General features: G+C 61.8%; 2 protein-coding genes across 3 annotated transcripts; one reads left to right on the forward strand and one right to left on the reverse strand.

Annotated features, from left to right (window-relative positions):
• The first annotated feature begins 5,309 nt into the window (after positions 1-5,309).
• Positions 5,310-9,724, forward strand: PTGIR (prostaglandin I2 receptor). Its single transcript, XM_042920207.1, has 2 exons — positions 5,310-6,273; positions 7,359-9,724. The coding sequence occupies exons 1-2, from the start codon at positions 5,506-5,508 to the stop codon at positions 7,743-7,745; spliced, it is 1,155 nt and encodes a 384-aa protein (XP_042776141.1). The 5' UTR covers positions 5,310-5,505; the 3' UTR covers positions 7,746-9,724.
• A 5,986-nt stretch (positions 9,725-15,710) lies between these two features.
• On the reverse strand, positions 15,711-23,668 carry CALM3 (calmodulin 3). Of its 2 annotated transcripts, none has more exons than XM_042919261.1 (6): positions 23,539-23,668; positions 19,064-19,094; positions 16,662-16,805; positions 16,406-16,512; positions 16,030-16,165; positions 15,711-15,888 (listed from the first exon to the last, which is right to left on the reverse strand). In XM_042919261.1, exons 1-6 carry the CDS (start codon positions 23,539-23,541, stop codon positions 15,860-15,862), a joined length of 450 nt encoding a protein of 149 aa, XP_042775195.1. In that variant the 5' UTR covers positions 23,542-23,668; the 3' UTR covers positions 15,711-15,859. The 2 variants fall into 2 exon arrangements, with proteins under 2 accessions (XP_042775195.1, XP_042775194.1); XM_042919260.1 differs by lacking the exon at positions 23,539-23,668 and adding an exon at positions 23,154-23,414.
• Between the last annotated feature and the right edge of the window lie 294 nt (positions 23,669-23,962).

The raw sequence follows: 23,962 nt of genomic DNA on the forward strand, positions 1-23,962 counted from the left end.
GGGACCCAGAGGAGAGAGAAGCGTGGCTGGAGGGAGAGGAGACAAATTGAGGTGTGACGTTCCTCCCTTCGGTGGTTATTTTCTTTGTTCTGGGGACACAGGGCTGCCTCAGTCACAGTTCCTGCCCTGTGTTTCTCACTTCACACATTGGTGGCCCACAGGACATTTATAGCCTGCAGTTATATATATATATATATATATATATATATATATATATATATTTTTTTTTTTTTTTTTTTTTTTTTTTTTTTTTTTTTTGGTTCTCTACTTTTGGCCTACATAACGTTTAAAAATGTTCTTGACTTGGTTGCCAAATTGAAAAATAGGAGTACTTCACATAAAAGTCCTTATTTCTGGCTTCTCCCAAATCGGAAGTTCTGGTGACCTCAGGCCTGCCTGAATCCTCGGGGTGACCCGGAGGCTGGGGGATGGGACACGGGCTTCGGGGTTCACCAGAGTCTCCGCCCCTGTCCTACCGTCTCCTGGTCCCAGGGGGTTCTTACCGCGGCGTGAAGAGAGTGGGAAATGTCTTGAAGGTCGAAAATGAGGAGACGCAGACCGCAGACCCGGTGAGGTGGCTGGAGGGCCACTGAGTTAGAGACACCCCCCCCCCCCGCCCTGCCCCAGGGTCCTCACATGCTTCCTCTTCTCTCCAGAGTAACACCTGTGCTCCTCAGCTTGGGGCTACCGGGGTGGGGGGGGGATTGCTGGACCCCTGGACCTGGATGGAGCCCCCTCACTGGGCCTCCCCTCCCTAGAGGGGGCCATGCGTGCTTCTGGCGAGCGCTCCATTATTCACATCGGATTGGGGTCCCCTGGGCCCCAACTCTGAGCTTCCTGCTGGATCGAGGCAGAAGCTTCTGTAATTACATCTCCCTCCTGCCTCCCACCTCTCAGCCGGCTCCAGCCCCGGTTGCATCATGTCTGTGGGAGCCCCGGGGGAGACTGGGGACAGAGAGAGCCAAGGATGAGCTGGGGAGGAGGGATGCCGGGAGGGAAGTTGCCAGAGGATTCTGGAATTTCTCAGACCCGGCCTCCTTGCCTCTTAGAACCTGAAAGGCGAAGGAATCTCCAATTGCAGGACCTCAGAGGGCCGGCATGCTGGAGTCTTTCAACCCCGGGGGGCCAGAATCCTCTTCCCCTGTCCGGCTAGGATCCAGAGCTCTGCACCTCACGAGCGTGAGGATCTCTTGAGCCTAGACTGTTGGGATTTTTAGACCCTTTCAGCTTCGAAATCTTGGGGCTGTATAGCGGAGATCCCTTCTCCTGACTTCCTGACCCCGTGTGGGGAAGGGAGGGCGGGCAGGAAGGGAGGTCTACCTGGAGGAGGCGGGGGAGGCCGGATGAGCCGGACAGAGCAGGTCCCGGGTGACCAGCATCCGTGCGTGCAAATCTGGATAATCTTGTTAGCGGGTATGACTCGGGAGCACCGGCTTCTGGTGACCCGCTGCTCTATCCGGCCAGCCCCAGCTGTGAGGTCAGCTCTGCGGTCAGAGCCAGGCCAGGAGGCAGAGAGGTGACCTCCTGGGGAAGTGATTGCTGTCAGCAGTCCCCTCCCTCTTCACCCCCAACCCCGAGGGCTGCCCCTGCCAGGCTGTCTTCCCTCTGTACCCCACAGGCCCTGAGCAGTGCTTGGTTCTGCTGAAGGGGTCTGGGGGCGGGGTGGCCCCGAGCCACAACTGTGACCATCACTTCCTTGGAGTCCTGTTTCTGAAGCCCCAACCTCACTTAATTGTTGGATAACCCCTTCCCCCCCCCCCCCAAAGACCCGGTTTATCCCCATGTTTCAGACGTGGCATCAGGCACAGGGCGGTGACATCACCTGGCCAGTGGGGGCTTGAGGTGGGAGTGGGGGCCGATGGATGAGCTCTTCCAGAAGCGACTGGAGGTGTCGGGAGGGGGCTTGCAGGACGGAAGTGAGGGGTGCACCCCCCACCCCCCCGCAAAGGCAGGGCAGGGACGACAGGGGAGAGCCCCCTGGAGCAGGGGTGAGAGGCAGAGTCTGGCGGGTAGGCAAGGGCCCATTTGCGGTGCAGGAAAGGGCGGTGGGCAGAGGAAAAGGGCCTCTGACTGAAGGTGTTGGGACCTGCCGATGAGGGACAGGTCAGGATGGGCACACAGCGGCTCCTTGCAGCAGCCCGAGGGCACAGGAGGACAGGTAGGCTTGGCAGGTGTCAGAGCTGACGCGGCTGTGCTCACTCCTGTCTGTGCGTGGGGCGGGGAGGGGTACAGGGTGGGTCCATCCTTCTCCCTTCTCCCGGGGCAAGGTCAGGAGGCTGGGAGCCAAGAGAGGGTTGGGCCCAGGGCAAGGGGGGGACGTGAGTTCAGCCGCAAGGCCAGATGCGGCCCAGGCAGGCAGCCGGAGGCCTTGGCCAACAAGCAGGGGTGGGGGAGACCTGGGGGGCGCAGATGACTCAGGGGAGGGCCTGCCGGTCCAGGCTCCAGCTCTGACCTTCCTCTCCCTCCCCCCTCCCCTTGCCGCACACTGAGGGGGGCCGTGCCTCGGAGCCCCTCTGGGGCCCTCCCCCTGGGCACACAGTTAAGCGGGTGGGAGTCTGTGGAAGGAATAACGACCGCCAGCAGCTACCTGAGGGCTGCCTGGAGGCGGGTGGGGTGGCTTCTGCCCCCACCGTCCACACCACGCCCCCAGCAAGCGTGAGGCAGCCACTCGAGGAAGGAGGACATCAGGGCTGAGCTAGACCAAGTCGTTGTCCGGAGTCACACAGCAAGTGGCCGGCGGGTGGCGGAGGGGGGGGGGCTTCCAGAACCCGTGTCTTCCCAAGACACCAGGCAGCAAACCTTCCCTTGCAAACCGACGCGGGAGACACAGCCACGAAGAGGCCCATGGGCCCGCGGTACCCAGGCGCCGACACCCGCAACAAGACGCGTCAGCGGACACCGATGGGCGAGTGGACCTTCGAGGAAAGGGACACCAGAGTGCACACACACACACACACACACTCACAGCGCTCTTCCAAGGCTCACCCGGGTGACACTAATCCCACACAGACCCTCACGTGAAGGTCACACGTCCACCACGGTCCCTGGCACACCCCGCCCCCGGGTGCCCACCCCGCCCCCCGGTGCCCACCCCACCCCACCCCCGGCCCCACCCTGCCCAGGTTCTGTGCCGGCCGGCGCCAGCTGTCCCTGGGCTGTCCTCTCCTCTGCCCCTCTGTCCGCGGTCCTTCTGGGGACGCCTGAGTCGCGTTCGACCAGTGCGAGAGGGAGGAGGCTGACTCACCCCCCCGGGGCGGCTCCTTCCCACGGTTCCCCCGCCCGTGGAAGCCGCCTGCCCCCTCATAGCACAGCTGGGGTGACCTTTCACCCCAAGGCACCTGCAGGAAGAGGAACCCTTTGTGGCCCTTGCTGCAGGCGTGGCCCCAGCTGGGCAGGATGTCAGGGTTCCCGGAAAGTAAGTGGAAGTGTGTCCAGCACTGACATTGGCCCCGGGACAACAGGCCCCCAGTGGCACAGGTGGATAAACTGAGGCCTGGAGGGGGGGCAGGGTGTGTGAGGCCTCACTGGGCATGGGAGCAGAGTGGACTTCCTGAACGCTTCACGTCCCCAGTGGGGACAGGAAGCCAGTGGGAGGGAGGCTCCAGGAACCGGAGCTACCCCCGCCCCCCCCCCCAACTCCCCTGATGCTCCGACAGGACAGAAGCCTGCCAGGCGTCATCTTTCATTAATATGATACAACTTCCTGAGTTCCCTCTGGTCTGTCTGGGGACCGCAGAGCATGGGGCGGTGGCAGGTTGGTGGGGGGGGGGACCACATAGCTAGGAGGCCTGAGGCCCATACACACGGGCGCCCCCCCTCTCAGAGCCTCTGCTATGGCTGGAGCTGAGGCCGGAAGCCGGGATGCCAGCTGGGCACGGGCGATAGGGAGAGGGGGAGAAGGGGTGCGGGGGTTGTGGTCACTGAGGGGCCTGGGTACAGAGAGGGGAAGTCTGCAGCTAATCCCTCCTGGCCTTGGACATGAGGCAACACGGACACAGGCTCTCTCCTTGTGACAAAGGGGGGCTCTGGGATGGGCCACTGGCCGCGGTTGGCCGCCAGGCCCGTGAAGCTGCTGTTAGTGGTGGGATGGGGACAGGACAGTTAGTTAGTTAGTTAGTGGTGGGATGGGGACAGGAGCTCAGGGCAAATGGAGTTTGTCATCCCTCTAACTCAAACGGGCCTCCCCTAAGGGGTATCCGACAGGGTCTCGGGCCCTTAGGGGCGGGGAGGCTGAATGGGGAGCCGTTGACTCAGTGGGAACCAGGACCCGTTACAGGCTGTGCTGGCAGCTGGGACACGCAGGCCGACCACACTGGCCCGAGGGTGGCGGTGGCCGGGGGTGTGTTTGGGGTGTGGGAGAGAACCATGTGACAGTGATGTTGGAGTCTTGGACTGCCGTCTGTGGCCAGAATTATTCCTGGAAGTCAAGGTCACCAGAGCTTGGCCTAAGGGCCTGGGATTGCTGGAGCAAGAAGCCGGAAGGTGGGAGGGCGCTCCCCTTTGGTGCTCTTGGAAGCCCTGGGTCCCCCCCCAACCCCCCACTCCCCCCCACACCCGACGGCGGGGACACCAAGTCCCAAGTCCCTCGAATCCCTCTTCCCAGACTCAGCTGGCTGGGCGAGCTTGAAAGTTGGGATGGGCTCCAGGGACTGGCATTTTTTCCTCTGGCTCGGCCACCTCCTTCTCCAGCCTTCTGGAAGGAGCGAATTGTGTCCGGGGAACAGAGATCGCAGTAATGCCTGTAAAACACTACATCGGGGAGGAATTTCCTGGTCATTTCTCAATCCCTGGGCAGTGTCCTAACCCCGGGGCCCGGAGCCCAGAATGGATCCCAGAGGCCACCCCCAGACGGCCTCTCGGACCGGTCAGCTGTGCCCCTTAGGTCTCGTCCCGGTGTGCCCCCGAGTGTGACATTCAGTGGTCCCCACGCAGGGCCACCGGGGAAGGGAGAAGAGCAGAGAGAGACCCTCCTGCGAGGAAGTGGCAGGTGGCTCAGTGAGGGCACCTGGACCGGGCAGGGGAGATGGACAGAGCCTGAGGTTGGGGAGGGGTGCCTCTAGAGCAAGCAGGGGAGGGGAAGGCGGGGCAGAGGGAGGAAATGAAAAAGCCGGGGCCAGGCGAGGAGGGAGGGAGGGAGGGAGGAGGAGGGAAGCAGGGAGAAGCTGACACACACAGACCAACACAGACAGACACAGACCTCGGCTGACAGGAGAGCGGGGGACAGAGGAGGCACTGAGAGAGAAGGCAGACAGAGGTGCGGTGAGGAGGGGAGGGAGAGGGAGAGGCAGAGGCAGAGAAGGGGTGGGCAAGGGAGAGGACAGAACCGGGAGAGGGAAGGGGGAAAGACAGGGAGAGAGAGGAGAGAGGCAGACCGACCGGTGGACCTTGGGGTTGACCATGGGGAGGGCGGTGGGCATCTGAGTGGGGCTCGGGGGGGGCAGACCCGGCTCCCCCTCATCCCCCCCTTGTCCCCTGGGGACCCCTCTAGTCCAGGAGGCAGGGGGGATGGCGGATTCGTGCAGGAACCTCACCTACGTGCGGGACTCGGTGGGGCCAGCCACCAGCACCCTGATGTTCGTGGCGGGCGTGGTGGGCAACGGGCTGGCACTAGGCATCTTGGGGGCGCGGCGACGGTCACGCCCCTCGGCCTTCACCGTGCTGGTCACCGGACTGGCCGTCACCGACCTGCTGGGCACTTGCTTCCTGAGCCCCGCGGTGTTCGTGACCTACGCCCGCAACAGCTCGCTGCTGGGCCTGGCCCGGGGCCGCCCCACGCTCTGCGACACCTTCGCCTTCGCCATGACCTTCTTCGGCCTGGCCTCCACGCTCATCCTCTTCGCCATGGCCGTGGAGCGCTGCCTGGCGCTCAGCCACCCCTACGTCTACGCCCAGCTGGACGGGCCGCGCTGCGCCCGCCTGGCCCTGCCTGCCGTCTACGCCTTCTGCACCTTCTTCTGTTCGCTGCCCCTGCTGGGCCTGGGCCAACATCAGCAGTACTGCCCGGGGAGCTGGTGCTTCATCCGGATGCGCGCCACGGAGCCGGGCGGCTGCGCCTTCTCGCTGGCCTACGCCAGCCTCGTGGCCCTGCTGGTGGCCGCCATCGTCCTCTGCAACAGCTCCGTCACCCTGAGCCTCTGCCGCATGTATCGCCGGCAGAGGCGCCACCAGGGCTCGCTGGTGCCCGGGCCCCGGGCGGGAGAGGACGAGGTTGACCACCTGATTCTGCTGGCTCTCATGACGGGCATCATGGCCGTGTGCTCCCTGCCTCTCACGGTGAGTCCTCTCCGCAGCTGGAGGGGGAGGGGGAGGGGGAGGGGGAGGGCGGCACCCGGCTCTGTCCTCCGGCGGTTGCGCCCGTTTCACGGATGGGGACGCTGAGACCACCCCCCCCCCCCCCAGCCGACGAGGCCGGAGGCTTTGTCCGTGGCCAAGCAACTCCCAGCTTTCCGGAGAAGTCTCCCCCACCTCCCCTCCCGTGCTTCTGCCCTCTTGGACCCCTGCTGACCCCTGGTCTCCCAGCCTTGCACATCTCCGGCACCCCTCTAAACACGCCCCAACCTTCCCCTACCCCCGCGGTGATGACAAGGTCCACGGTTCATTGCGCGCTTGCTCTGGGTCCACCCTGTGCTCTGCGGTTTACAAATTCTCTCCGGAATAATCTTCAAATGACCCGTTGCACCCATTCCACAAGCACTTAGCAAGGAACGGAACAAAGTTCCTGTCCCGTCGCTATTTTTACCGGTGGAGGGTCATGTGTCTTGCCCACATTCGCACAGAGCCAGGTCTGGACCCCAGATTCCAGGGTCTGCTTCCCCCCCCCCCCCGGCCCTTCCCACCCCTGCCCCACTCTCCCAGCCTTGCCCCTTCCCTGCAGAGCCCCTTGCCTGCTTCTCCAGGGAACTGGAACGTGGCAAGGCCACCTGGTCATCCGGCCCTGTATTCTGGGCCTCGGCTTCTCTTTCTGTAAAATGCGACGGCTGGGCTAGATTTGGGGGCCATCCAACCTTAGGGGGCGGGGGTTACGGACAACTCAGAGGCTGGAAGGTGTGGAGACACACACACACACACACACACACACACACACACACACACACGCAGGGGCCACGGCCCCGGGACACACCCACACAACCCCAGCTCTGTCCCTCTAGGCTGGTACTTTCCTGGGACTTTCTCTCCCTCCGCGCCCCGGATGCATTTCTCACTTAGGTTACATCTTATCTTATTTCCTTCCTTTTCTAAAGGGCGCCCCTCCCTCATTCCTGCCAGCGACCCAAGTGGAAGGAGGGGCATGAGGGCGGGGGTGTGGGGGAGGGTGGGGGGTTCACGGGTGCTTCTTAATGCCCTCGCCCTGTCCCCAGGTCCGAGGCTTCACCCAGGCCATCGCCCCGGACAGCAGCGAGGTGGGGGACCTCCTGGCCTTCCGGTTCAACGCCTTCAACCCCATCCTCGACCCCTGGGTCTTCATCCTCTTCCGCAAGGCTGTCTTCCAGAGGCTCAGGACCTGGTTGTGCTGCCTCTGCCCCAGGCCTGCCCACGGCGACTCGCAGACACCCCTCTCCCGGCCCGCCTCGGGGAGGAAGGACTCAAGGGCCCCCACTGCTCTTGGGGGGAAGGAGGAGAGATGGGTGCCCCTGTCAGCCTGGGGCGAGGGGCGGGGGGGACGCTTACCCCAGGCACAGCGATCCGCCAGCACCACGGGAACGTCATCCAAAGAGGGGTCGGCGGCCGCCTGCTCCCTCTGCTGACCCGGCTGCCGCGATCTCCTGCCCTGTGTCCCGGAAGCAGGAACCGGACACACAGGGGCGGCACGGCCGCTGGTGGACAAGCGGGGATGGGTCTCGGGGTCCTTGTCTGCTGGAATCTCGACCCCCTGAATGCGGGGGGTGATCAGCTGCTATTCCCCTATGTCTCCTTCTTCAGGGTGGCCACGGCAGGCTCTGGGAGAAGAGGGAGGGACAGAGGGGACGTTTGTCCTGGAACACAAAAAGAACAGGTCTCTCAAAATAACTGGGGGCCTGGCCGGCCCGCTCTGGTCCTCGCTTGCCCATCTATCTCACTGTCTAAATATTTAGAGGGCGGGAAAGTTCCCAGAAGCTTCTGTGCAGTCAGGTCTGCTCTGGTTCAGGTTCTGGCTCTGATCCTCATCCCTTCGGGGTGCTTGGCTGGCCCGCCCCCAAACCCCAGGGGACATCCCTGCCCTCTCCCAGGCCACTCCAAAAGCCACCCTCTCTGCTGCCTCATGAGAACCAGAGATTCTTGGACAAGCTCCCTGCCTCCCCTCACTCCTGATTTCCCATCAGACGTGGAAGAGATGGGGCGGGGGGCGGGGGGGGGGGGAACCGGAGGAAGGAGAGATTGTCATATGCTAGGTGACACTCTGGACACGTGCCTGGGAAGCTGCATGGCTTGGTGGCCTGCGAGATGTGGACTGCGGGGGCGGGAGCCCGGGTGCCGGCGGAGACGAGGGCGGCCCGAGGACAAAGGCACGGGAGTTACGGATCCCAGGGACCACCCGGGCACAGGGACGCAGACCCAAGTCCCTGTGCCTGTCCCTGAGTAAACAGCCGCCCGCTTACTTACAAAGCCTGACCTCAGCTCATGTGTCCTCGGAGCCCTCACAAAAATGTCATTGATTCATTCCACAAATAGCGGGCACTGACTCTGCAGGTATTGGAGACCCTAGACCAGTCTCTGCCCCGCCCCGGGACTCCGCTGGGGTGATCGCCAGCCTTCTGGCTTCTGGCTTCAAGGCCGTCGCCTGCCCACCGAGAGGCCCGAGATCAAGGGTGCTTGAGAGGGAGCTGACTGACAGGAAAGGAAGTGGTGTTTGGGGTGGTAGGCGGTGAACAGAGGGACAGCCGGGACAGCCTTTTCCCCCCAGCCCCTCCCAGTTCCCCTTTGTAGTTGCTCTAGGGTTAAACCATAAACATGTACCTGGGGAGGGACCGGAGAGGGAGGCATGGGCCTCCCATAGAGATAACAGCAGCTGACATCATTGAGTCCTCTGCTCTGCCGGGGGCGGGGGGGGTGCACCCTCTCTCCAGCCTGATCTTATTGGAGCCTTTCCACAGAAGCTGGAGTCAAGGCCCAGAGAGGACAATCGCCAGCCTTGGGTCACACAGCGAGGAGGAAGCACAGTCTAAGGGCGCAGTTGATCTTTCTATCTCCGGAACCCAGCTCGCTTGGCTAGTGGCGGTGCCTCCCTGGGCCCTGGTTTCCTTTTGTGCAGAAGGGCGATGATAACGTAGTATTCAGTTCACAGGGCTGTGCTCAGGATTACCCCGTTCCCCCTGGAAAGCAGCGTAGCACAGTGCTTTCCTGGAATAAATACCCCAAGACGCGTTACTGTTACTGCCGTCCTTGCCGCTGCTATTGTTGTCTGTGGCTTGAAACGTGGGTTGAGAAAAAGCAACACTTTGCTTCCGTTGTTTCCCCATTTCTTTTCTTTTTTCTTTTTTTCCCCAGCCACTATGATTTGAATCACATTATCGGAGAAAGAGGGGTGTCTGGGAGAGTTAAAAAATAGGTCCAGACGATCGTCTTTAATGGCCATGGGCTTCCTTTCGGGGTGATCAAAACGTTCTGGAACTAGGTAGCATCGATGGTTGTACAACACTGAAAATATACTAAATGTCTCTGAATTGTACGCGTTAAAATGGTACATTTTATGTTATGGGCATTTACCACGATAAAAAAAAATGCTAAACAAAATGCTAACGTGATGCTAAAAAAATGCTAAAAAAAAATCGAGCGTGTGTAGAAACTTTTATGACAGTCTTGCCAGAGTGACCTCTTGGTTGAATTTAATAATCAAAAACTTGACTTGTACAAAAACCAAACGGGGGGCCAAGAGACATCAGGTGGTCTGGCCTTTGTCGCCAAACCTGGCCCAGCCTCAGTGAGAACCCACCCAAAGGGCCCTTGGAGGGCGGTGGAGAAAGGATGGGGGGTGGGGGGGGTGGAGGGATTGCAGAGGCGCATTTTGGGTTGGAGGCAAGGGAAAGGGGGCCTGCCTGTCCAGGCAAGACCCCCAGGGGGCGCCCGTCTCCTCTCTCTGTGCTGTCTAGGAAAGTGGGTCAGTTCTATCTGGCCTCTTAGGGCTCCCTCAATGGCAGCACAGGGCTGGGCAGTTGAACCCACAGCTTTCAAGCCTGAGGTGGGTGTTATTGTCATCCCCATTTTTCAGATGGCTTTTTTTTTTTTTAATGTTCATTTTGAGGTGGGGGAGGGGCAGAGAGTGACGGAGAGAGAATCCCAAGCAGGCTCCGAGCTGGCGGTCATCGCAGAGCCCAAGGTGGGGCTCGATCCCACCAACCGTGAGATCATGATCTGAGCCAAAATCAAGAGTCGGACGGCGCCCCTTGGGGCTGGTTTTCTGCTGGTTTTTAACCACCAGGCCTGACTTCTCAAGAGTCTGTCCCCCCACTCTGCATCCCACTGTTTAATCGCCGACCCCATCACCTCATCTTCCAGGCCAGGGGTTTTCAAGCATTCCTCGCCCCAGCTCCCAGCAGCCCCTCCGGGATGATTTGGAAACTCCTCTCCTGAAGCTGGTGTCCTGACCCCTGACTGCCTGTGTATTCTCTTCCACAGTCCCCGGCTGAGCGGTCATTCCCCTGCTTGCCAAGCTCCGAGGGCTCCCTCTGGTGGCGGCCAAGGGACAGCTCCCTCCCTGTCTTCTCAGCCACAGCAGACAACCAAGGTTTCCCCGAGAGCCTGCGCAAGACCTATGTGGCCTCCACCCCTTTGTTTATTGAGCTCACCCTTCCTGGAACAGTGTTTCCCCTTTTCCAACCCTCAAAAGCACCCTGGCCCTTCAGGTCCTGCTTAAACTATTCCTTCTCTTTTTTCCTTCTTAAAAATTTTGTTTTTAAGTAATCCCTACACCCAAAGTGGGGTTTGAACTCACAACCCTGAGATCAAGAGTTGCACGTTCCACCAACCGAGCCAGCCAGGCGCCCCACTCCTCTTCGCAGAAGACTCACTCACTCCTATCTCAGCACTCTCGGCACTTTTTGGGCAGGTCGAGACTGTGGTGCTGGGGACACGGCAGTGACAGAGACGGCCCTGGCCCTGTTCTCCTGGGGCCCATAGTCCAGAGTGGGCGGGGCTGAGAGATGGGGGGTGGGGTGCAGTCTACGGGGACACCAGGGAGGGCTTCTTGGAGGAGGGGGTGGCTGAGTGGGACCTGAGGATTGCCAGAAAGTGAGCCCGGGAAAGAGGAATGTTTCTGTCGTGCTCAAGGTGCTGTCTCTGGCCTCAGCCTCCTGCTCATCATTAACTCAACAGATTCCCTGGAGCCCCCTGGGTGGGGGGAGGGGGCCCAAGGCTGCTCTGTGCCTGCTGGGGATATGGCAGTGACCGGACGCCACCTTGGCCCCATCTCACTCACTGCCCAGTTGGACGACGTCACAGAACTAAGCCTCACGATAAGCAGAAAAGATACAAACTTGCAAGCTGGGATGTGCTGAGAGCACAGCACAGGCATCTGGGAGAGCAGAGCCAGGGGGCCTGCCTAGCATGGAGTGGGTGTCAGGAAGCGAAGGAGACTTTGTTCATTTATAACTTCATTTTAGTCATTTTGGACTTCCTCTGGGAAGGCACTCGGCCTGGCCCACAGATGGGACTGGTGCGCGCGTACAAACACACACACACACACACACACACACACACACTGGTCTCCACCAGGGGCAACTCTCGGGGGCTTTCTACAGCCATTGCCCCACCTGCTGGTCACACTGGGGATGACACTTAGTGGTCCCAGTGGCCACTACCCCTGGGGGGGGGGAGGGGGGAAAGTGAGGGGGCCCTGGGTGGGCGCCCCCCCCTCCCCCCCCCCCGCTGGGTCACCTCGGCTAGTCACCTTCAAAGGACAGGTTTGAGCTGGCCTGGCAGACCTGCGAGTCTGAACTGGAAATGATTCCCATTCCAAACATCTCTCTACTCGGGGCTGGAGTCAGCTCCCTCAGTGCCTGCCTTGTGTCCATTAGAAGCTCTGAGTGCCGTCTACGTGTCTTTGATTAATAAAGAATGGGAAAGCGAAGTCATGATTATTTAATAGCGCAGCCTGTCTGGGAGTAAAAGTCTTTCAAAACATAGGGCCCAAGGGGGAAAAACGATGACAGGCAGTAGAGCAGGGCAGGCAGTGCGAGGCGAGGCGGTGGTTAAAAGCATTGGGTGTTTGGGAATCCGAATGATCTGGGGTTTGGGGACCCGGTTCGGCCACGTCCAAGAGGTGTGGTGCGGGAGGCTTTACCCGCCCGGGGCCCTCCAGATTTTGATCATTATTTTAGGGCCAGGTGCCCCGGCGCAGAGCATGTGCACCCCAACTGGGTGCGGAGTCTTGTTCGGACTCAATCTCGTCCGTGCGCCAATTAAATGAGACGTGTCTAGAAAGTGGTTGGCACAGCCCTCTGAGGTCGGTGGGTTTTTTTCCTTTAAATATATTTGTTTAATGTTTACTTTTGAGAGAGAGCATGAGCAGGGGAGGGGCAGAGGGAGAAGGAGAGAGAAGTGGACTCACTCGAAGCGGGGCTCGAACTCCTGAACCGTGAGATCATGACCTGAGCTGAAGGTGGACGCTCAACTGACTGAGCCACCCGCACCCCTATTTTTTTTTTAAATACCAGTTTTATTTATTTTTTTGAGAGAGAGAGGGCACAACTGAGCGGGAGGCAGAGAGAGAGAGAGCAAGAGGGAGAGAGAAGTGGGATTCACTCGAAGCGGGTCTCGAACTCGTGAACCATGAGATCGTGACCTGAGCCGAAGTCAGATGCTTAACCGACTGAGCCACCCAGGCGCTCTGAAGTGGATGTTTTTATGATCTCCCTTTTATGGGATCATTACTATTTTCCATTTTGCAGAACGGTAAACTGAGGTCCACAGGTTATCAGGTAGGAAGTGGCACAGACGGACCGACCTTGAGGTTTGGCGAGCCCGCGGACTCTCTGTAGCGAGGGCTCACACGGCTTGGAGCCCAGTTCCGTGGGTCACCAAAACTTGTCTTCCTCTCAACTGGGAGACCAGAATTTTCCCCAGGTGTCCTGGCAGCTAAGAGGGCAGCTGCCCTCTCGGGGGTAGGGGTGGGGGGGGGCAGGCTCTCATCCATCACACTCCACCTTCTCCGCTGCACCGGAAGGCAAACCACAGCCAGAGGGTAGAAAAAGGGGGCCCAGAAGCTGGGGCTCTGGAAGAACGGCCTGCTGCTCCCGACTTGCGCACCCGCGGCGCTGGGCTCCGGTGACTGGCCCACGGCGGGAAGGCCCAGCCCTGGCCTGATGTCTCTGCCGCCAGGAAGGCCCCCGAGGTTGGGCCCCGCTGCTGGCCTTCTCTAACCTCCAAGGCCAGGGATGGGGCAGCGAAAAGTAGTTGTTTTAAAATTCCACTCGGTTCAGTCCCTGTTTCCCTCCTGCCAGGTGGAGGAGGTGGAGTGTGGGCGGGTCAGAAGTTAGACCCTGTCCGTTAACGGTTCATCCCCTGCACCCCCTCCCCTGCACCCCCGGGGAACGGGGAGCAGGTGGGATTTGCAGTCGGGGGCGGGGCTCATGTTTGGCGGAGAGGATGGTTCCGCGCCTCCCCTACGGAACCACCGGACCCCAGCCCTTGTTTCTTCGTACCCCTGTGTCGTTTGGGGCTCGTTTCAAATCTCGTCCCGCGCCCTCGTGCCCTCTCCCAGTGAATGTCACCTCTTCCCCAGAGCACCCTGAGAATCCCCCAGCTGGGCCTCAGCCGGCTTGCTGTTGCCAGCTTGGGTCTGCCTCCTTGCTGTTCCCTGGGACAGCCTCCCTCCCAGTGTGAGCGCTCATCCTTCGGGTCTGGGTCTCGGCTCGACGGGACGGGATGCTCTCATGGCCCGAACTGGCCTCAGGCCTTCCCTGGCCTCATCTTGGGCTCCCTCGCCGGCCGGAGACAGGGGTCGGTGCACCCCCATCACTATGGTGAGCGCGCAAAGTTGATGGGCCACGCTGCGGGATCAGTATCCCACCCTCAACGACCCGGACCCGTGAAATCTGGCTGGGATCAGAACTCCAGCTCAGAGGTCCCCTCTCGGCAGCCAGTGACAAGGACGAGGCTCTTGAGCGAGCGTGGAGGAAAGGCTCTTCCAGGGCAGGGCTGCAGGGCCCACGCAGGGAGCAGGCCCAGAAATAGAGGCGAGAGGGGAAGACCCAAGTCAGGTAGTCACTGTATTTTATTGGAAAACATTGATATATATTTTTCTTCACAGCTTGAACTGAACACAATATTGCCCGGTTTTAAAAAAAAAAAAAACAACAAAAAACAAAACAAACAAACCAAAACCTAAACCAAAACACTCCGAAAATGTCCACAGCCTCACGCCTACCTGCCCTTAACCCTCAGCTCTTGGCTGGGTCTCCCACCAAGCCCCGTCCCTCCCCTCCCCTCCCCAGAGGCTGGGAGCCAGAGGGTGGGTGAGGAGATTCTCAAAGCTGGGCAGGTCCCAAGAAAAGCCACTTGAACGACCTGGGGGCGGGGTGTGTGTGTGTGTGTGGGTGGGGGGTGGGGGGGGCAAGATGAACTGAACAGAAAAAGGAAAAGAAGAATCCAGACGACCGAACTGCCCACATTGACTTACTTGTCCCAGAGGCGAAAATCAGAAGCAAGGTCACGGATCATGCTCTCCGCTGGGGGAGTGTGGGGGCAGGCAGGCGGGCGAAGGGAGAGAGGGCACAGAGACAGCACAGATGTTAAGGAGCCAACCAAGTCACCACGGAGAAGCGGGAGGGGCCGGCTGGCCAGTCCTCCGGGCAGCTAGCCGCCAACACCGTTTTATTGCAGGTATGTTCTCTCGAGAGCGTGGTGGGGCTCGCCTTCCCTCTCCCCACCTTTCGGCTAGCCCGGCAGGGTCTTTGACAGAATTAGTTTTAAGGGGCATAAAGAAAAAAAGAAAGAAAAAAGAAAACCAAACCCAAAGGATAACCTGTACATTACAAAGCAACATCCCCACATCCGTTCCAGCGAGGGGACCTCGGTGCGGGCGGGCGGGCGCCTCACGGCGGAGCGGCATGGGACGTTAGCACCAGGTATTTACAGAACAGCCGGAGATCGCTTTCGAAACACGGTGTGGACAACCTGCAGAGCGGCCCGGCCGAGCGGCCCCCACCCAGCCCGACCTCAGGAAGTCGATCGGACGGTTTCAGAACAGCGGCCGGTGGGATCTGAGCGTGGTCCGCTCTGTCCGTCCCCTTGGGCGAGTCGGCCCCCTCGACTGGTAAAAGAACGCCGGCTTCCGGGACTCCCTTGCCCCTCGACCCCCTCCTGGGCCACAGCCAGTCAATACCACAACTCCTCAACTCCCCCCAAGTCCTTCTGGAACGCCTCTCTCGGCACCCCTGCCCCAAAAGGCTGCCGGGATGTGCACACGGAGTCACGGGGCTGGTTGCATGCAACAGTAAAAGGCATGCTCTTCTGTCCGGGTGAGGCCTCGTCCCCTCCCTAGCAGGTCCCGGGACGGGGCTGGCAGCCACCCGGCACCCAAAAGAAGATGACGCACGAAAGGAAACAAACCAAAACGGAGGAGAGCCACCCGGGCTGGAGGAGGAGGGCAGAGGCTCCCCTCAGGGGAACGGGGCTTCGTCTTACGAACGCATCAGGCCTCGGAAGATGTGAATGGAAGGGGGGAGGGAGAAAGGAAGGGACGGTGGGCACGGGAGGGAGGAGGCTCAAGGAGGGAGAAAGAGCAATCATGCAGCTTGGGACAAATCTTTTGTTGCTTTATCAGATTCTCAGTCAATCGACTGGTGTTTGCTAGAACCGGGGAACGCGGGGGAGTGTTGAAGAGAGCGCGCGCGCGAGAAGAGAGAGATCACGAGAGTGGGCATCACCAGCTGCCCGGGGGCCTTCACTTGGCCGTCATCATCTGTACAAACTCTGTGGAGTGAAACGGAGAGCGGGGGGTCAGCGGGTGAGCGCGGCCGGGCCGGCGGCCCTCCCGGGCGCCAGGGGCCTGGGGCTTGTTCCCGAAGCCGCGCCTCGCGGCCGCTCCGGAGCAAGCGCCTGGCGTCAGCTCACCTTCATAGTTGACCTGACCGTCCCCGTCGATGTCGGCCTCTCTGATCATCTCGTCCACCTCCTCGTCGGTCAGCTTCTCGCCCAGGTTCGTCATTACGTGACGGAGCTCGGCAGCGCTGATGTAGCCGTTGCCGTCCTGGGTGTGGGGACGGGGAAGGGCTCCGAACCTGAGGCTCCGACGGGGGGGTGGGCCCAGGGGGAGAGGCAGCACGGCGGGGACCGGCAGGCACCCACGCTCAGCAGGGGAAGGGGGGCCTCCCGAGGCCACGCGGCAAGCCGGCACCGGGACCCGTGCCTCGTGGAAGCGGTGACCCGGGGCCCCAGCCACCCGTCTCTCCGCCGGATCCCAGAGCCACTCCGGCAAAGGACCGCTTACCTTGTCGAAGACGCGGAAAGCCTCTCGGATCTCCTCCTCGCTGTCTGTGTCCTTCATCTTTCTGGCCATCATGGTCAGGAACTCCGGGAAGTCAATGGTCCCATTCCCTGGAAGCGGGGAGAAGGGAGTCGGGAGTGCTCTTGGCCCGGACCCTGGGAGGCCACACCAGAGCCCCGGCAGAGGCGGCACCCGCTCATCCGTCACCCCTAGGAAGGTGCCCCAGAGTGGGGCCGTCCGCCCGCGCCACGGGGCTCACCATCCGCGTCCACCTCGTTGATCATGTCCTGCAGCTCGGCTTCGGTGGGGTTCTGTCCCAGGGACCTCATCACCGTCCCCAACTCCTTGGTGGTGATAGTGCCGTCTCCATCCTTGTCGAAGAGGGAGAAGGCCTCCTTGAACTCTGGGGTACGAGAGGGAACGGAGCAGAGGTCAAGGACCACAGGGAAAACTGTCCGTGGACGAAGGCCAAGGGAGTCCGTCCTACCTGAAGAAGTCAGAGCAAGACTTCTAGTCCGAGCCCCTTGCTTCGGGGCTCAGGGCAGACCCCTTCCTTCAGTCAACATTTATTGAGCACCTACTCTGTAACCGGTGAAGCTACCCATTCCGCCAACCTGGCTCAGCGAGGACAGAGGGGGAAACACAGGCTGACGGCTGTTCTTAGAGAATTCTACAGTTCTTGTTGGTCCCTGGCTTCAGCCTCTCTCTCAGATGATGAAACGGACTAAAGTCACAGAGTGGACAAGAGCCAAGAAAACTCTCTATCTGAAGTAGGCCGGCCAAGGCCAACTGGCTGGGAAGGGAAGGGGAGGCTGCAAAATGCCTTTGCCCGGCCCCGCGTACCTCTCGACTGGTACCGCGGGCCCGGTTCCCCGGGCCGGCGCCACCGGCTCCCCGAGGAGGAGTGGCCGCGTGTGACGCGGTGAGGGGGTGGCCGGCAGCGGGGCGCGGCCGGCGGACGGACGGCGCGTGGGGTGGGCGGAGGATGGGAGAGGGGCCGGCTGCCAAGCGGGATGGAGAGCTAGTGGCGCTGAGTGGGAAGGCCACAGCTGGGGACGCATCAGGAGCGGGGACAGAAGCACGCGGCTGCCGCCCTCCCACCGGGCCCATTTTGGCACCTGGGGCTCCCTGGGGAACAGATGCCTGGCAGCCTATTCCCAGAGGGTGTGGGCCGGGGTGACGTGGGGGACAGTTTGCTAATGGGGACGGGGCGGAGAGCGTGCTGTCTGTGTCACACAAGGGCAGAGCCGGGGTGTGGGTGGCAGGTGCCGCGAGAGCCACACGCACAGCCGAGAGAGAAGCTGTGTCCCCCAACCTCCGGGCCACCGGGAGACGAGTCTCCCCAGGGACACCGGGGAGGCCGGTCCCAGCGCCAAGGCCTTGCCGTTGCTGTGGAGGGCAGGGGGCGGGTCGTGGGGGCTCCCTGAGCTCACGATCACCCAACAGGGCGGTTCCCCAGCTCTCCTTGGCGGGTCTCCACAGCCACTGGGGGCCATTTCCAAACTGAAAGCGTGACCGACTGTGGGCTGGCTGGCGGGGGGAGGGAGGAGACGAAGGCAGGTCGACTCTGGCCTCCTCCCGCTTCCGACGTGGGGCATTCAGTACTCATCACGCGGCCCGCCGGACCTGACAGCACAGCTGGGGTCTGGGGAGCTGCAGGGGCCCGTTCCGTGAGCCCCTCCCCTGTGTCTACTTCGTGCTGGCCCGCGGTCGTGGACATGAACCGAGAGGCGCTTTCTGTCCTCGGCAGTGCAGTCTTGGGAGAGGGAGACTGAGCGACCCACTCAATCGCACAAAAGTTCCTGCAGTGGTGACCTTTCTGGGCCTTAGGGGTCAGGCAGGTGGCCACAAAAATGAAGGAGATGGGATCCCAGGATTTCTTTTGGCTTCCCGGGAGATGTACGACCATTTGCTTACTCATTTATTTGGCCAACAAAACGTACGGAGCACTGACTATGTGCTGGGCGCTGAAGATACAGAACGGACCCCCCCCAACCAAAAAAAGCCCCCCATTCAAGTTGCTCACACCTAGTGACAAGAGACACAGCAGGTAAAGATATAAAATAGTTTCAGACAGTGAGAAGAGCTACGAGGGGAGCGCCTGGAGTGACGTGCTGGGAAGCAAAGGAAGGTGATCTGAGACCGGGAGTTAGGGGAGGCCTCTCCAAGATGACATCTGAGCAGAGGCCCAAAGGATGAGGAGGGGCGAGGGGAAGCCGTTTCTGGCAGAGGAGAGTGGCTGCAAGCACGTGCAGAGGGGAGTGCGGAGCGCAGGCGAGCGCAGAGGTGGGAGTGACGAGCCATCTCCTGGGTGGCTCCTAAAGTGGGACGGGAGCTCTGCAGCCCCCGAGGGAGGCTCGAGCCCAACTGGCAGGAGCTGGGACAGACGGAGGGGTTCGCCCTGCAGCCACGGGTCAACAAAGGCCCCCTGGATGACTCCAGCTCAGGAGAGGATCACGGACGTGGCATCTCAGGACCACGGGGGCCGGTGTAATCGGGGTGCGGTGTGCAAATATCCACAGTTCCCCACGCTCGAAGCACAAGGCACGGCATTAAGCGACGTAGGGAACACACGAGCACATCTGTCGGGTGCTACTCCTGGCCGGGCGCTCGAAGGCCCTCCCGGGGCAGGACGAGGGGGAGGAGGGGAGGGGAGCTCACCTGCGATCTGTTCCTCGGTCAGCTGGTCAGCCTGGAAAGGCAAGGAGGAGAAAGTCAGTCACTGGGCCAGCCCCCCTCTGGTGAGGCCAGTTCCCCACGCCAGCCCACGCCAGCCCACGCACCCAGGGACCTCGGCAAAGGAGGCACGTGCCTGACGGGGCCCGAAGGAGAGCCGGGGTCTGGGAGAAAGTCTGGTGATTCAGGAAGCTGGGGCCTGAAGTGGCCTGGAAACCCAGGCTGCCCGACAAGGGCCCTGAGTAGGCTGCCCAGACCCAAGGGCTTCCGGTCTCGACCTAGCGTGCCTCGGGGCCACAGCGGCTGGGGGGCCCCAGACCAGCCGCGCTGGCACAGCACGGCCGCCGGGAGCCCCAGAGGCTGAGTGAAGGGAGCAGTTGCCCTGGAAGCCCGACCGTGCAGCTCTAGAAGGCTCCACACTGAAACAGGCCAGCCCTTGGGTAGGACAGAGGGAAGATGTCTGGGCTCTTCGTTAGTTTCTGTGTCACCTATTTGGAGGTGCCAGGTCCGAGCACAGTGGACCCAACTGGCAAAAATTCTCCTAACTGGTGGTGCTGAACGGCTCTGAGTACTTGACAGAACCCCAGGCGGGCCAGAGGCGGCAGCTGTGCGTCCCTGGCCTGTCCTGTGCTCTGTTCCGTTTCTTCTGGAGGGGCAGGAGGGGCAAATGTTGGGGAGGGGACTGCGGCGGCTGCGGCACAGCACCACCGCACCACCGGCAAAGGCTGGAGGACTGAAGTCAGCTTCCCCGGCTTCAGCTTCGCTGCAGTTTTTAACCCTTTCCAGTCCCGGCCACTCTGGGGACCGGCCAGTCGGTGGCAGGCAGCCCTTGCTGCATGCGGGGTTTGGGGGTGGGGCAGAGGAGAGGCCGGGACCAGCCTCTGCACTGGTGTGCTGGGAATCAGCCAGGCCGGGGGACCTTCTGGATGAGGAGCTGGGGGCGGCGAGGCGGGGGAGCCAGAGTCCCAACATTTAGCTCCAGGCGGCCAGTACCCGAATTCTCCCTGGTTTTGGTGAATGCTGCCGACAAGGTGCCACCGGGCCTGGTGCCCAGGCGGCTGCCCCCTCCTTTGCTTCCACCATCGGGGGAAGGGGCTCCGCATCCACAGCACGGCTCTCGCCGTGAGGCTGGACGCCCTCAAAACTGATGCGAACTATCTGCACGGTGCCTCCAGAGCCTCCACCGGAAGCTAGCCACGACCCTCCCACCCCCACCCCGTCCCAAACACTAAGAACTGGTCACGTTAGAATTGGTCTAAGATGTCCCCTTTCCTTTCTTTTTTCTTTTAGATCTAAGGGAAGAGGAACTTGAGGCCAAGCCCCAAACAGGCGGAATGGGAGGGGGAAGCACAGTGATGATGAAAGAGAAAGAGATGGCTGAGGGAGGAGGGAGGAAAGAAGGTGGAGAAGGAAAAACACCACACGTGCACATTCTAGAAAAGTCCGAAGTCTAGAGGGAAGGTGAGGACGACGACCGGAGGGACGCTTCTGTACCGCCTTCCAAAAAGACTTGGGGCTGCTGGGCTCCTAAAATGCCGGCCCGGCAGCCCCAGCCCCCGAGCCCCCTGCTCGGCCCGCTTCCCTTGGCTCCCATGGGCAGAGAAGCCCGGTCCTGACACCCGAGGAAGCTGCCGGGGGGGAAAGTGAGAAGAGAGGATGGGCTTCTGGTTACCGAGGGCCAGGCAATGCCAGGGGAGAGGGAAGAGAGAGAGGAGGGCCGAGTAACAGTCCGGGGAGGAGGGCTGCCGTCCTACTGGCACCTGGTTCTCTCTCCCCCCTGGCCCCGGATGGGGAGAGCCGGCCCAATCCGGGGCCTTCCCACCCCTACTGCACCACTCTGCCTTCGGGCAGCACCGTCGGGGGGCTGGGACAGGTTGACCGGAATGCCCGGAAGGGGCTCCGCAGGCCTGTGTCTGCCACTCCCCCCACCCCCCCAGGCCAGCTGGACGGTCCAGATGAGGTATGCCACGCGGGGTTCTGGGGCCGCTGCAAATAGGCGCGGCTCTGCCTGTAGAGCCTGTCAGACGCTCTCCCTCCCCGCACTAGGAGATCCTCTCCCCTGCCTGGTGAAGGAAAGGTCCCAGCTCCCGAGGTCTCGATCTGAAAGCATGGTTACTGCCCAGAAGACAATCACCCAAGAAATTATCATTGCCGGGCGGGCGGAGGTGGGGGGTGGGGGGCCTCCTCGGGGTTTCTTCCCTTTCCAAAATCTGAAGATTTTAAGCTTTCACAAAAAGTGTCTCCAAGATCACCCAGCCGCTCTACTGCTTCCTTAGCCCTCATCGTAGGCTCTGGCCAGGGGCTGGACAAGAAAAACAAACAAACAAACAAAAACAACCCTTGGGGTGGGGGAGGGAAGAGGGTATTATTTCTCTGCCCTGACCCAGCCCCCAGCCAACGCCAGGGAGCAGTGTTAGATGAGATCAGAAACCAAGGCCAGGGCCCCTCACCCGGGCCAAGGTGGAGCCACGGCGCTCAGGCCGAAGTCCAAGGCCGGTTCACAGGGACTCGTCCCACCCATACCTTGCGGATTACAAACGGGAAGAGAAACTAGCCGGGGCCAAAGCTCAGGTCCCATCCGGGAGGTGGGGGGCCTCCTGGCACCTGCCGGCGCTTCTCCGGGGCCCCTCTAGCAGGTCCCGCGGGGGGAAATCGGGGTAATGGCAAGAGGAGCCACGGGTCTGTGTCAGCAAGTATGAGATCTGATACAAGCAGCGGCTGCTTGCTGTCCCCAGCCCTGCCAGGGAGGAGGGCTGTGCACGGTTCCGCCGCTGAGCCTGGGGGGGCTGTGGGTGCTGTGGGTGGCAGGGCGCAGGAAAGAGCTCGTCTGCTGGTTTTCTCTCAGAGCCCTCGCCGTGCGAATTCACAGAAGCGCTCGGGGAGGCCCCTGGGCGGAACAAGCGGCCTTCAGGCCGACGAAGGGGTCCCTCCGGAGGTCCGCTCGGTTCCAGCTCTGCAGCCCCCACCCCGAGGCCCCAGGACCAGGCGTCCGATTGTCACCGACGCCACACTGTACTGCACTGTCATTTGGCACAAGTGAGGAGAGCAGCACAGGGAGCCGGAGACCGTAAGAAAACCAGGGCTCCGGTTTGGAAAAAGCCGCCCTCTTGGTCCGAAGAGGGCAGCGAGGGGGTGAGAATTCTCCGCTTACAAGGCTGGCTCATTTGGTGCATCCCAAACTTTGATCCCCCCACCCCCATTTCATGCGGCTTCAGTGCGCAATAAGGGGCCTGAACAACTCCGCCCACCTGCTCCCACTGCTGGGGCGCCTCCTGCCCAGCCCCATTCTTCCTGGGGAAGGGGGACCGTATGGCCACTCCCTTTGGCCTCTGCAGCCCCCTCCCCATCTACACGGAGCAGTCTTTGTCCTGGTCTTTCCCTGGAGACTTCCAGGGAGCTAGCCACATCCACCTCCAAATCTAGGCCCACCTTGGCTGTCGTTCATCTTCTCTAACAACCCCCACCCCCACCCCCAGGCCTCCTTTCACCTCACCTCCCACCACCGCAGCCAGCGTCCTCTCCCACCCCCACCTTCTGCTGGACCCAACACAACACTCAGCCCCAGCCCCCTCCCAAGAACACCAACCTCCCCAGTTCAACAGCCCCAACCCACTAGTGACCTCAGAGCCCTTTCTGGCCGCCCCCCAAAGCAACCACGAGGCCTCCTGCTCCCCACCACTGGCAGGCACCGGCCTCGCCATTCCCTCTTAACCACCTCGCCGACCCCAATCCTTTTCAGTCCCCGCAGGCTTCCAGAGCATCTTCTAACCTCCACTGCCACCCACCGCAGGCTCTTCCTCCCCTAAGCTTGCACCTCGCCCTCCTCCCCCTTCCTCTGCAATGCCGGTCTTTGGAGAACCATCCCCCCCCCCCCCCCCCCCCCCGGGTCTGATCTGCAGAAGTCACCCCCATCCCTGCCCCTCTCCCCCACCCAGGTCCAGCTACACACGGCCCCCTCTCGGGAGCTCCCCGGCAGCCTGGCCTTCCTCTGATCTCCCTTCCCTGCATCCTTTTAGGACCCAAAGTCTTCATTAGAGCCCCGACACCCCCTCCTTCCCCAGCCAGTGTTTCTTACCTCGCCCCCTGTGGGGTCCCAACACCCCACCTCAGAGACCAAACGCCTCACTCTGGCTCCAAACGCCCTTTCTGGGTCCAAACGCCCCCTCTGAGGGTCCAGATGTCCCATCCCGGGTTCAAACGTCCCCTTTGAGAGCTCGGGTGCCCATTTTGGGGTCTAAACACCCCAGCTGGTATTAAAAGTCGCTTTTCAAGCCCCAACCCCCCTTCTGGGATCCAAATGTCCCGCTCTGGGTTTGAACGTCCCCCGGGCCGAAGGGGGTCCAGAGGCGCTCGCCGGGGCCCCAACACTCCCCGTTCTGGGTCCCTTCGCCCCTTCGGGAGTCCTGCCCGCCGTGCCCGCCTCAGAGCCCCAGCCTGGGCGGTCTCCCAGCCTCACTCACCATGGCGAGGCCGGGGTGTCCGGAGCGCGGGGATCAAGGTTCCTCCGGCGGCGGCAGCAGCTGCAGCAGCTCGAGCTCCGCCGCGCGTCCGCGCCTCCACACTCACTGCCCGCAGCGCGCGCCGCCGCCGCCACCTCCCGCCCCAACGGTCCTTCAACGGCCGCCGCGCGCGCGCGCCCCGCCTCGCCCGGCCCCGCCCCGCCCTGCCCGCGCGCCGCCGCACTGCGGCTCCCACGGATCCCTCCGCGCCCCGCTCCGCACCGACGGGCTCGCGGATCCCTCGCGCCCACCCCGCGCAGGGCCGGGCTTTGCCTCCAGTCGCGCGCGCGCGGGCACGCGCCTCCGCCGCGGGACTACTTTCCGTGGCCGCGCGCCCCGCCCCCTGGGTCCCTTCCACTCGCCTCCCCGGCGGAGGGGCACCGCT

This window comes from Panthera leo, chromosome E2 (assembly GCF_018350215.1).
Source record: "Panthera leo isolate Ple1 chromosome E2, P.leo_Ple1_pat1.1, whole genome shotgun sequence".
In the NCBI taxonomy this organism is placed as follows: domain Eukaryota; kingdom Metazoa; phylum Chordata; class Mammalia; order Carnivora; family Felidae; genus Panthera; species Panthera leo.